Source organism: Salvelinus namaycush, chromosome 10 (assembly GCF_016432855.1).
Source record: "Salvelinus namaycush isolate Seneca chromosome 10, SaNama_1.0, whole genome shotgun sequence".
Classification (NCBI taxonomy): domain Eukaryota; kingdom Metazoa; phylum Chordata; class Actinopteri; order Salmoniformes; family Salmonidae; genus Salvelinus; species Salvelinus namaycush.
The window spans coordinates 22,896,789-22,910,693 of NC_052316.1; the positions used below are offsets into that span (position 1 = coordinate 22,896,789).

At 41.4% G+C, this 13,905-nt stretch overlaps 1 protein-coding gene across 3 annotated transcripts in view; it reads right to left on the reverse strand.

Moving 5' to 3' along the window:
- LOC120054861 (oxysterol-binding protein-related protein 9-like) overlaps window positions 1–13,626 on the reverse strand; it is a 48,014-nt gene extending 34,388 nt beyond the window's left edge. For all 3 annotated transcript variants that reach the window (XM_039002543.1, XM_039002542.1, XM_039002541.1), the window contains exons 1-3: window positions 13,515–13,626; window positions 11,182–11,232; window positions 9,004–9,082 (exon numbers count right to left, since the gene is read on the reverse strand). In XM_039002543.1, coding sequence (XP_038858471.1) covers window positions 9,004–9,082; window positions 11,182–11,232; window positions 13,515–13,625 — 241 coding nt within the window. In that variant the 5' untranslated portion in view covers window position 13,626. The remainder of the gene's footprint in view (window positions 1–9,003; window positions 9,083–11,181; window positions 11,233–13,514) is intronic.
- Between the last annotated feature and the right edge of the window lie 279 nt (window positions 13,627–13,905).

Consider the following 13,905-nt stretch of genomic DNA (forward strand, 5'->3'; position numbering starts at 1 on the left):
TCATATTGCTCAAATAAAACAGCAAACCTGATTTTAAAAACACAAAGCAACACCTCACGGCACAACGCCTCTCCCCTATTTGACCTAGATAGTTGTGTATGCATTGATATGAAGGCTACATGTGCCTTTACATTTTTTTTAATGTAGTTCTGTCTTTGAGCTGTTGTTGTCCATTGATGTTCTGTATTATGTCATTCTGTATAGTGTTTTGTGTGGATCCCAGGAAGAGAAGCTGCTTCTTTTGCAACAGCTAATGGGGATCCTGATAAAATACCAAAATTGTAGCCCGTCTGACAGAGCAACAATGGGATTCTTTGTCCACAGAGGAAGAGCGGGCTTTCAAACTCTCACCTATTCCCCTCTTTGGATTGGTGGATACATGTTATTTTAATACTTTGAGTACTCGATGGAGGGGAGGGGGGGGGGGGCACAGCATTAGAAAAGGAACAACATTAGCGCATTTAGGCCTCACTGTCCTGCTCATAGGCGGCGCGTGAGTTGGGGAAGCTAATTTTCACCCCAAAAAATATGAAGCATTCTATTCCTAATGTGATGAGTAAAATGGATATTCATCATTTAGGCTAATAATATTTATTTTCCTTTCTTTTCTATAGAATCTTTTTTTAATACAACTTTCAAGTGACAATGAACCAATGATAAAGACAGTGAATATGCACACTCACCAGGGATATGCTCTGCTAGTGCCATTAACTGTTTGCTCAGTTACTGTAAATTGAGAATTTTTATAACTAAGACAAATCTGTCTTCTCATCGTCTTCTCTTTACAGCAATAGCCAATTGCTTTGTACTGTATTTTTTAAATATTGTGACATGCCTGGCTCGGCCTCTCTTTTACTGACTCAACAATCTATTAGGTAGCCTATTTACCGAATCCGCTGCCTTCCGACAGGCTCTGCGATTTAAAAACAATCCACAGCTTTTTTTTTTTCTTCACTTTTTCCCCCCACTTTTTTTTTTAAACAAGCAAATTATCCTCCAAATCATTCTTTCTAGTGTAGTACACACGTAGGATTCCCATAATATTTTCTAGATTATCATTATTATTTAAGTATAATCAGTGGTTTAAGTAGTTTGATTGGCAAAATAAAAAAAAGGCTTATTTCGTTGTGAAAATACAATGAGCCTTCGGTAATGCAACATTGAAGCGCAGTTTCGTGGACAGAATTGATTTGTTCACCCATGACTGCGTGGCCATGCACACTTCCAACTCAAATCATCAAGTTTGCAGACGACAACAGCAGTAGGCTTGATAACCAACAACAACGAGACAGCCTATAGGGAGGTGGTGAGGGCACTTTCCTGTGGTGTCAGGAAAATAAACTCACTCAATGTCAACAAAACAAAGGAGATGATCGTGGACTTCAAGAAACAGCAGAGGGAGCACCCCCCTATCCACATCGACGGGACAGCAGTGGAGAAGGTGGAAAGTTAAGTTCCTCGGCGTATACATCACTGACAAACTGAAATGGTTCACCCACACAGACAATGTGGTGAAGGCGGTGCAACAGCGCCTCTTCAACCTCAGGAGGCTGAAGAAATTTGGCTTGTCACCTAAAACCCTCACAAACTTTTGCAGATGCACAATTGAGAGCATCCTGTCGGGCTGCATCACCGCCTGGTACAGCAACTACACCGCCCATAACCGCAGGGCTCTCCAGAGGGTGGTTCGGTCTGCACAACGCATCACCGGGAGCAAACTACCTGCCCCCCAGGACACCTACAGCACTCGATGTCACAGGAAGGCCAAAAAGATCATCAAGGACAACAACCACCCAAGCCACTGTCTGTTCACCCCGCAACCATCCAGAAGGCGAGGTCAGTACAGGTACATCAAAGCTGGGACCGAGAGACTGAAAAATAGCTTCTATCTCAAGGTCATCAGACTGTTAAACAGCCATCACTAACACAGAGAGGCTGCTGCCTACATACAGACATGAAATCATTGGCCACATTAATAAATGGATCACTAGTCACTTTAGTGATGTTTACATACATCTTGCATTACTCATCTCATATATGGTATTTTATACCATCTATTGCATCTTTCCTATGCCGCTCGGTCATTGCTCATCCATATATTTATAATGTATATATTCTTATTCCATTAGATTTGTGTGTATTAGGTAGTTGTGGAATTGTTAGATTACCTGTTAGATATTGCTGCACTGCGGGAACTAGAAGCACAAGCATTAGGCTACACTCGCAATAACGTCTGCTAACCATGTGTATGTGACAAATAAAATGTGATTTGATTTAGATTTAAGTCAGGACTAAGCTAGTTCTACTTAAATGAATCCAGATTTAAAAAATGCTTCCTGAGATGTTAACTTCAGATGTATTAGTTCTAGATTAAGGAGTCCCAGTTAAGGTAAATAAGGACTAACAAATTCATCTTTGTGAAGCCTGATTAGATTAACGATGTGCACTTGGTGCTAATCTGAGGATGCTACAATAACCAGGGATGGGACACTAATACATAAGCATCGTGTGGAATTGGAGCAAGTCACCTAAAACAAACACTGGACGGAGGTAAAAGATTTATTTACTTAAAAGAAATATATAAAAACACTCTTCAGCGAATTGTGTCAAACCACCCAATTATTGACAACAAACAGCATGATTCAACAGAAAACGAGAAGAATGCCTGGACTACCATTTGTAATGAATTCAAATGAAAAAGTAAACAAAAGGACGCTACAACAGCTTCATGTAAGATACTGTATTTATTGTTGGCCCACTTTTACAAATCAGAGTCACTTTGAAATGTTAGTTATTGCATAACAGTGGGGCCTAAATGTATGTGTGACAGAAATGTAACAAACAATGTTATACATCATTTGTAATATAATTGCTATATTGTCTCATCTTTCTATGGTCCTGTGGAACAACAAAAATCTACTTAAAGACAAATTATTTTGCTCGTAGGGAGTGTTTCAAGACTGTTAAGACCAGAGACAGATGAACTGGGGGACTTGACCGGGATAATTGATAGCCAGCAACCAATGGAAGGTATCCCAGATGATGATCATTTGGACAGTTTAGATGGGGGACCGTTCCAATCCTCATATGGTAGGACACATTCATTCAACATGTGCCATCCCCAGACTGCAGAGAATATGTAATGTTGTCAGTCATCTCTTGCACTCCCATAATAAAAATGTAATGAACTTAACTCTTGAAGAACTAATGTTCTCTAAGGCAGCAATGTAATCATTTTCTATAGGCGGATGATCGCCATAGTTTGGAGGAGACTTCTCTTAAGAGGATGAAGGTCAGCCCCCTACATCTGCAGCAGCCAGGAGGGAAGATTGGAGGACAAAGACAAAAGAGGCTGAGCATGCATGAGAAACTGGCCATGGAATTTCATAAGCACAATCTAATGTACTTAAAAGAAGAGCATGATATGAAGATGCAAATCCTTCATGTTGAGTTGGCTATTGTTTGCTTCAATCCCTTAAGCCATCTTTGTTGTGAGAAAATTATCTCTGCAGACTTGTCCATTTCTGTCATTGTCTGCCTCAATCATGGGAACATCTGGGTCATCCTCAATGCCAAGATCTGGGCAGCCATGCTGTTTGAGGCAATTGTGAAGCACTGCTGTTGCAATTATGACAATTCAGCATCTTTCTAGGTTGAAAGCGCAATATGGTTGAGACACTGGAAATGACTCTTCATACACCAAACCTGCGCTCCACTACACCTCTGGTGAGGATATGAACTTGGTTGTTCCGTTGTTGTTCAGGTCCTATTGCATGAAGATAGGGAAAGGGGGATACCTAGTCAGTTATACAACTGAATGAGTCTTCCGCATTTAACCCAACCCCTCTGAATCAGAGGTGCGGTGTCTGCCTCACTCGACATCCGTGTCTTCGGCGCACGGGGAACAGTGGGTTAAGCCTTGCGCAGGGGTAGAAAGATTTTTACTTTGTCAGTTCGGGGACTCGATCCAGCAACCTTTTGGTTACTGGCCCAATGCTCTAGGGGGTGAACAACAAGTTAACCTGTGCATACCCACTGTCACCAAATATGGTTCCACTCTGTTGTCCTCCTTCAAGCTGAGCATACAAAGAGGAGTTTTGGAAAATCCTTGAGTCATGAGTTGCCCCTTTCCAACGTGAAACAATGTTGGAGAACTGCAAATTGGAAGTGCCCACACTGTGTACATTTATTGAGAACCAGTTTAAGATTCCTACACTCCCCGGCATCTGCTGTAGAGGGACACGATGGGAATATGACATCCATCTATACAGCCAATTACATGTGGGAAGTTCCCATATTCATAGAACTCTACCTTGTCGTTGGCTTGGGCAGCAGCATCAGGGAACTTTATGTAATTGTCTTTCAGTTCAGATATAGCATTGCAGTCTTTGTGGACTATTCTGCATACAGTCAGATCACTTGCGCCACACAAATATCCTGTTTCACGATAGAAGGTTACAGCAGCCATAAACCTCAAGGTGATCAGAACTTGTAGGGAAGGAAGGATGGGCCTTCCCCAAAGAGTCAGATGAAAGGCTTGGTTCAAGCAAACAAATGTCAGCTGCATTTTCTTAGTGCATACGTAAAAGGTCACGGAAATTGATTTAATCAAAATCATTCAATGGGTTGCTCCTGTCTATAAGCACCCTTCTGTCTGACCTTGGTGGTGCTCTTTGATCATCAATGAAATTGTCTAGTTAATCCATCTTCCTCCATTGCCCAGAACAATCTGGGGGCACACATCCATTAATCTGAAGTTAAACCTGCCTCAGTCCAGGTTAAATTTAAGCCATTATTTAGATCTAGCTCTAAATCATCCTTCTGGAACCCAGACTTTTTAAATCTAGACTAAGGCAAGTCAGACTATTTTAAACCATGTCTGAGAAATGCAATCTCATTTAGTCCAGTTTAAAAGTGCAATTTAGTCTAGGATTAGGTTTAATCTGTCCGCGATCCCGCCCTTGAATGATTCAAGGAAATATGCCTACTTTGTTTGTTGATTTCCTAGGGCATCTGAATAACATAATTATACATGAACAATCATTTCACATAGCATAGCTTGTTCTTTTAACATTGAATATGCTATAAATAAATGGTTATTATAGCTGATTAAACTTAATTTCTCACCAGAATGAGGCTGTGATTTGAGGTTCAGCTCCATCTGGGCCTTCACTAGGGCTCTACATAGGCTTAGAACCCGACCTCTGTGCATGTGCTCTCGCTGTTCACACCGTTGGTGACAGCAAGATGGAGATTGTGGCCAAAGCAATTTAGCCAAGGCCAGTTCAGTTGCCACAATGTTGGCCCCAGTGTCTGTGGTGATACAGGACAGTTTATTTTAGTCAAGGGCCCAGTCAAGCCCGAACGCAGGACGTCAGCCAGGTTGCCGGCTGTGTGGGATTCCGCCATGTAGGTTGTTTCCAAACAGTGGGATTTAAGTGTCCAGTCATATCTACACTTGATCAGTGCAAATACAATTTTTATTATTTATAAAAATATATATATATTATAAGACATCCTTTAGCTGTCTGAACCTCCACCTTGTTGAACAAGGACCGCTATTTGAGAAAAATATTGTACTTTCTCCCCGTTAACTGTCAAATTTACAGAGCATTTCTATGAAGGTGGGTTTCTTCACCACTCTGAAGGGCACCATTCCTACATAAGAAGTTAGACTGTCTGCCAGACTGTCTGCCAGTTCTCGCCATTTATCGGTGTCCCGTTTGTGGTTCTGGAATTCTTCATAGGTACGCTTTTTGGACATATTCTGCAAACAGACTGATCCAAGTCATCTGGTTCTCCATCGTCGTTAGCTGTTACATTTGTTTTGCTACGAGAGCCATCTTTATCACCTCACTCCTCCAATTTACTGTAACAATGAAAAAATGCATACCCATCCACCTCCACCCATAGGATCTACAGTATAGGTATTATAGTTAGCCCCAATCCCCACTTTTTACCCCACCCCATCTTCAATGAACTGAATTGACCTTCAAAGAATCTCTCCTATCCATGTATATAGCGGATTTGCTGATTGGAGCGCATCAAAAGATAGTCGAAAAGAGGAGGCGATGTATACAGTTTAATAGAAGGACTAAGTTAGCAAAACAATACCATATAATCAAATAGTTAACTATGGGCAAGGTATATCTATATTAAAATAAAGTTGCTAAAACATATGTTTTTTAACTAGCATATTTTATTAAAATGGTTTTGACTTATTTTATTTTCATGATGGTCTTGACCCAAAACCGTCAATGTCACAGTTATCCAATTACTGTCATAGCCCTATCAAAGACTCGTTTTCGACCACTGGCCTGCCATTGGCTGGATATGCTTTGGGTGGTAGTTGATACACAAGGGAATCTGCTGAGCGTAAAAAGCCCAGCAGCGTTGCAGTTTTTGACACACTCAAACCAGTGCACCTGGCACCTAATACCATACCCTGTTCAAAGGCACTTAAATCTTTTGTCTTGTCCATTCACCATCTGAATGGCACACATACACAATCCATGTCTCAATTGTCTTACGGCTTAAAAATCCTTCTTTAACCATCTCCTCGCCTTCAACTACAGTGATTGAAGTGGATTTAACAGGTGACATCAATAAAGGAGCATAGATTTCACCTGGATTCACCTGGTCAGTCTATGTCATGGAAAGAGCAGGGGTTCCTAATGTTTTGTATACTCAGTGTATATTTTACAATAATAATATGATGGAATACAACAGAATTAAATAGAAAGGATATTTTTCCCAAATAGGTATTTGCTGATTGTTGCTAGTAGGCTACGCATGGAGCGGAGGTTATTCTAGCAAAACGTTATATTTTGAAACAGAGACCATCTGGGCAATATTTTTGTGTTGTTGGGAAAAACTAGAATATTTAAAAACCTTAGAATACGCTCTTTCAGATAGGTTATTGCAATCAAAAAGTCTGGCCTGCATGGACCTCTGTAGTATTCTTTGGAAAAGGAAGCAAGCACCAACAAGCTTCATAAAGATGCCCTCAAAGATTCCTTCTGGTGGTTCGAACAAGCATTAACGGCAACAACGGCTAACATAAATACTATGATGTCATGCACTGTAACACGCCGTAGCATACCGCGCCACGGTAAATGAGGACCCACTGTATACTCCAAAGACTGGGTATGTCATACATTACCAGAACCACTAGACACCCTCTCTACAACAGGCGACCTGCTCATCGTGGGCTTGGCCAATGCATTCAGCAGTTTCCCAGGCTAAGCAGCTTTGTCTGTATGGGGCCATGTAGAGCTCTTTAGCACACAAGGTCGGCTTTGGAAGTGGGGGGGAAGTTGACGGCCTCTCATGCAGCTCTGATGCTCCGCCAGGAAGAGACAGATGAATTATGGATGCTCCTCTAAATAGAAATACAAATTCTCACTCTCTCCGCAGCCTTCATCTGTGGCCACCCCATACCTCACCCATGCTCTGCTCTAGTCCTCCTCCGATGACACAGCCCCCCTGCTTACCTGCCACAGCACCACACCAGAATAAATGTGTGTAACATCAGCTGGATCCTTTACAAGAATGTATACAACAGTAATGATTCTCCAGCAGGCAACATCTGGGAGAGTAGCCCATACATCTTCGGTAAACTTTTCAAGTGCAAATTGGTATGTCCCTTGTTGTGATGTAGGTGATTAAAAACAATTCCTATAGGCTTGGGTGATAGATGGGTTGTGAAATGGCTATGACGTTCCCATCTTTTCCACGTAATCTTATAATTACTTTCCAACTTGGAGGAATCATTTGGAGGAGCATCCTTTTTCACAAGTGCATATTTTAAAAGGTGAACTCCGATAAAATTGACTGGATACGCATAATTGAGCAAGTAGACCAAAAGACAAAATGAAAACATGGTTATGACCATAGAATTCTAACTCGACCAACTTGATATGAAATTAATATCAAATTGAATCAGACCGATAATAATATCATAGAATTCACCAACCTCAACAATCACAATAAACACTGGTGACCTCACAAAGCACCTCTTAGAAACAATCTTTCATAATATTGTTTCTTTAAACTTAGCCTAAAAATATATTTTTTAAAGATACCTTTAACATTCGATACTTCTTCCATACAATACTTCTTCCATGGTAAACAACCACTATACATTAAAAAAATTAAACATGAAAATCAAACCAAGCAGTAAGCTACAAAAACAAACACAAATGCCTGTGTAACAAAAGGTTACAACCAATGCTTCACCGAGCCATGCCCTTCGACCTGACAAGAGGCCAGCATGCAGACCTCATGCATCTCCTTACCCTTCCTATTGTAGAGCCACAGCATACAGTTTCGGAACATAGCAATAGGAGAGAGCATGGAGGTGGACGAAATGGGTCCACCGTGGACAGAATGCTGGTGGCGGTGGAGGTAGTGGTGGCTGTGTGGGGGGAGCGATGGAGGTGACAGGGTGAAGGAGGTTAGAGACCTGGAGGAGAGTGGTCCGCTGGGTGAATGGTCGGTGCAGCTGCTGGCCGGAGGAAGGGGGTGGGGTGAGAGGGGTCTGGGAAGGGGACCAGACCTGTCTCTGAAGTGTTCAGGGTGTGGATTGGCAGTGCAGCTCAGCAGTATTTCTTTATTCCCATAGGCAGTAGAAAATGCAAGCAATCTTCAAAAAAATAATTAAATACAGCCTCCTTCGCTTCTTTCCATTACAGAGGAATCTTGCTGTGGAATAGATCTTGCTTTAGCCTCTAGACGACTAGCCATTCAAATGCCTAGAGCTCGACGTGTGTGGTGTGTGTCTGCTTGTGTTAGGGCACCGACAAAATAATCCTCCTTTAAAAACTAAGAAGAAAAAGGCTGGAAAGAGCGAGAGCGCGCGAGAGAGAACAAGCTACAAATAGAGCCTACATGTGAGCAGCCGGCAGTATGCAGCATTGATGGATTCACTACAAACGACAGGGAAGCGAGCAAAGTGGGAGGTGAGGGAGAGGAGGAGGAGAAAGAAAAGAACAAGAGACTAACCTTGAAAATGGAAAGTCTTCTGGTCCACAGTGATGGTGAATGTGCTGTCGTCTTCATCATCGATTCCTATTACAGCTCCCTGGAAAAGCAAAAAGGAAGAGGAGGCAGTGAGAGAGGAGACGTAACCATCCCTCTCTCTTGTTCACTCTATCACACACCTACCAAGGAGAAGGAGGAAAAGAGGAGGGGGTGTCTGGGTGGAGTCAGAGGCAAGAAAGGGTAGAGAAGAGACATTAGGGACCAGCAGCAAGGAAGGAAGGAAGGAAAGAAAAACATTGCAGAGCTATGGCTGTAGCATGGCACCTTGCAACAGTATATCTCAAACATGCCTGCCAGTCAAAACCAACCTGAAAATGTTTTAATTAAAAGATAAGCATATGCCATTTAAATAAAACATGTTTGATAAGTCACAAATCTGCATTAAAGTAACTGTCCAGTGTTTCCAGATGTATATTAAATAGGACCTATAATTAATTACAATATGAGTGAAATAGTTTTCCTTACAAAAATGTGTAACTATTATCATGTTAAAAAGCAGCTTTCTGTGTTGGAATGGTGTGGGCGTATACTGGTCGTTCAAAATATTCATGCGAGTAGACTGCTGATTGGCCAGCTCATCCTCCTCAGAAGGATGACATCATCCTCTATGAGGTAATATCAAGCTTTTTTGAAACGGTCAGTTTGAGGTGGGGCTTTTGAAGTGTTCTTTCTCCAAATTATGCTTTGGCCACAAATACGAGTATAGGATGAGTCAACAACATTATTTGGGTGTGTGTTAACAGAATATTAACTTTGAAATTGAGATTTTCTCTGGAAAGTTACTTTAAGACTTCCCATGTACTGCTGATGAGGTGTAGGCGTCCATTATCACATTAGAACCACTATGTGATGACTCATTAAAAGACAATGCCCTGGCTGTCGGCTTCACACAGAGGCAGACAAAATGAGGAACGCGAGTTCAACTAACCATGAGTGGAATTAAGACTATAAATAATGTAGACTAAGATATGTGTGTTTATACACGTGGTGTGCATTTAGCCTACGTATCTGTCTGAGGAGAAAATTCCACGAGCCATAAGTAAAATCCACAGTACTGTCTTAGTCTAAAGCTAAGGAGGGGAATCGTAAATACTAACTACTGGAAGTAGTCAAATGTATAGCACAGTAGTATGATAGTACTGAAGATAACATGCTTGTATCCCTTTAAAACCAGCACACAAAACTGAAGAAACACATGAGAAATGTCTCTGTAATTGAATTATCTATCATCTGACTGAAAAAGAAGCTTATAAATGTAGTTGCTGGCATGAAACCTCCAACAATCGAAGAGAATCTAGCCAATGTTATTTTCTCAAGGCTACTCTGTATGTAGATATTTCTATGTGTGATGTCTTTGAAGGTCTTGCTAACATAGTCTCTAGGCAAAAAAGAAACAGGTTCTGACATTGGGTTTTGCATCAGATCCCTCACAAATTCCTGCCATAACTACAGGTCCAAAAAACTAAACACAGTATGATACGCCTACACTTGATAACTTGTTTAGCATATATTGTTTTTCCCACATTTCAATCGAACTATTTGTCAAGCTTTAAAAGTAAAACCTCTGATTTGGCTCAAAGTCAAACAGATCTGAGAACCATTTGCTACTAAATTAGGTATCCTTAATTCCTTGAGGACAGAAGGGGGGAAAAAGGGCAAGACACAATGGGCCAGCTCGGATCCTTTAGGAAACACCACATTAAAATCCTATTTTGTAACTGTCGAGTCCAATTAGAATACATCAAACACTGCCATCTAGTGGCAATATTTGTACACAAACATATAGCAAGTGATTATATTTAATAGCCTTGTATTGCAGGGTTCTTCAACCTTTTCTTGCTCAGGGAGCCCTTCCAAGGCATCCCGGCGATGCAGGTGCCGATGTCAGATACTCCAGTGAGTGTAATTGGAGTTGAGAAATAAGACATTCTCCTCTTTTCTACTGTAGGTATGTAAAACAAAATGCATTTATTATAAATATATATTTGTGGATACCCTGCAGTACTGGACGTGGACCCCCGGTGTATTGTATAGACAAAGAAAATAAAAGAATTAGGCTAGTTAGGAAAAATAGCTACTCAATTAGCTGGTGCAAACTCTCCCTCTAAGCAGACGATGAACAACAGGCCAGGTCCTTACCCTGAGCCGCACACAACCTCTTCTAGAGCCACGCATCATCTTGTCCTTGGACTGAAAATGAAGAGAAGAAAACAAAACAAATTAGGTTTCAAGAACACACTTTATTTTTTTATATATATAATTTCCCCATACTCCATTCACACAAACATTTCCACCCCAAGTTTAAGTTTATTCATTATCAAGTTCACCAGTGGAAAGTTCATGGAACTTCATACATATAGCAAGCCAAGATTCTCTGATAAAAATAGCTGCAAACCTGAATTGTAAGTGCTTGCATCTCATCTGCAAGTATCACATGCATAGCTGTATATATACACACACACACATACATACATATATGACATAGTTTGGTCCCAAATCTGTTTGTGCTCTTGCCAACTTCATTGGTCATTGTCAAGCCAAATGTTCAGCGTGCCAAGAAGTGTACATGATAGCACTCAGGCTATAGATGACATACACTGTAACCGAAAGTGCCCCTATTACTGTCATTCACTGAAGGGTCACATTGTTCAGCAGATAGTTTGATTTGGGATTGAGATATTGAGTTTAGCCTACCTACTTTGTGAAACCTTCCCATCTTCGCGAATAACAGTAAAATGTGCATATTTATGGTTACCTGTGAGATAGAACCATTTTGATGTGACACAGTGGATCATATTTTCATGAGGTTCCTTCTGTTCATGGTCATATACACTCACTGGCCAGTTTATTAGGCACACTCATCTTGTACTGGGTTGGACCCCCCTTTGCCTCCAGAACAGCTTGAATTCTTCAGGGCATGGAAACATTGCTCAATTGGTATCTAGGGACCCTGACTTGTGCCAGGAAAACATTTCCCACACCATTACACCACTGCCACCAGCCTGCCCTTTTGACACCAGGCCATGGACTCATGCTGCTTACGCCAAATCCTGACTCTACCATGAGCATGACGCAAGAGTAACTGGGATTTGTCGGACCAGGTGACGTTTTTCCATTCCTCAATTGTCTAGTGTTGGTGATCGCGTGCCCCCCTAAGCCGCTTCTTCTTGTTTTTAGCTGATAGGAGTGGAACCTGGTGTGGTCATCTGCTGCAATAGCCCATCCGTGACAAGGACTGACGAGTTGTTTGTCGCACCATTCTCTGTAAACTGTAAGAGACTTGTGCGTGAAAAAGGCCAGGAGGCAAGACATTTTCAGAGATACTGGATCCAGCGTGCCTTGCACAGACGATAATACCACGCTCAAAGTCGCTTAGGTCACTTGCTTTGCCCATTCTAAAGTTCAATCTAACAGTAGCTGAATACCTCAATGCCTATATAACAAGCCACTTGACTCACTGTCTGTAGGAGCGAACCATTTTCGTGAATGGGGTGGTATACCTAATAAACTGGACACTGAGTATATGCCCAATGATTCTTGACTTAGCTATAATGCCTTATCAGGCCATTTTGTTTTCATTTGAATGTTTGTAAACAAACTATGTAGCTTGCTTGCCTTTAAAATATCATAGATATTTAACTCATACATAGCCCTGTCAATCGTTACATATCTCCAGCCTCATCCCTCAGTTTACCCACCAAAATGGCAGGCTGTTTAAAATGATAGAATCAAGTGGCTTAGGTTGTCAACTGAGTGTGGGGGGGCTGTCGAAATGTCGGTAGCGGCTTATGTAGCTTTATGACGGGTGCAATTAATGATACACCTGCCTTCGACAAAGCTTATCAGCTAAAAATCAACAAGGGGGATGGCATGGTTAGGCAATGTCTGCTAACTCTGACTCTTGTGACAGTAGACCATAACGGTGAATTCTACAATCCTATTATTACGCAGGCAATCAAGTTAAGCAAACAACCAGGGGGGGAAAAAAGTGTTCACTTTCACATGATTAGGTAGCTAACCTTGCCTCCACCCTTTATTGACATGCTTATATATTACTCATACTACGTAGCTTTTAATGCCTCGAATAATCAACAGTGTAAGTCTAACTGACAGCAAAACATTGACATGAAAATTAGATAAATACAATGATGACAAATACTGCAGGCTAGCAACAAGGAAAAGATCACCGCACATCGTAGTTATTGTTAGCGAATTCCAGGAAGTAGAGAAAATACTGGCATTTAATTTGTTAGTTGGTCCTCCAGCATGGATATGATTGGTCAACAATGGATCTGTCGCGGAAAGTCGCCGCCCTTTTCTGCCAGCTGAGATTCCCAAACCCAACTCCTGGCACACAGGCCTCTGTGCTCACTCCAGTACTCGGTTTTGACAAGCAATGTATTGGTAACTTATACTACCGGACACCACGAGGTTATCGGCTTATTCATTACCAAGAACAAGAAAATACGCACCGTGTAGTATGACAGTAAACCCGCATTGTAATCCAAAACAAACCAGCGATACTGCCAACCTTTCATGACGTTAGTCCATTTGCTAAGCGGTCCCTCCATGACCGACGCCATCTTTACACTTGGCCAAGATTCTGGGGGAGGAGTCTGTATGGAAAAAAACAACTCGTACCACAAACGTCACAGGATGGCAAGACTTTTGACAGCTGAAAGATTGTCAAACATTTCAGAAGTTATAATTTTGCTTAGAAAAGTCAATCCCAATGCTTATTATATCCATCTAAATTCATATAATCATCATTCATAAAAAGTGGGACACTTTTGCATTTATGTCTTCTGAAACCCAATGGCATAGGCAGAAATCCATTGAAGACAGGGCCAGCAAAAATGTAGG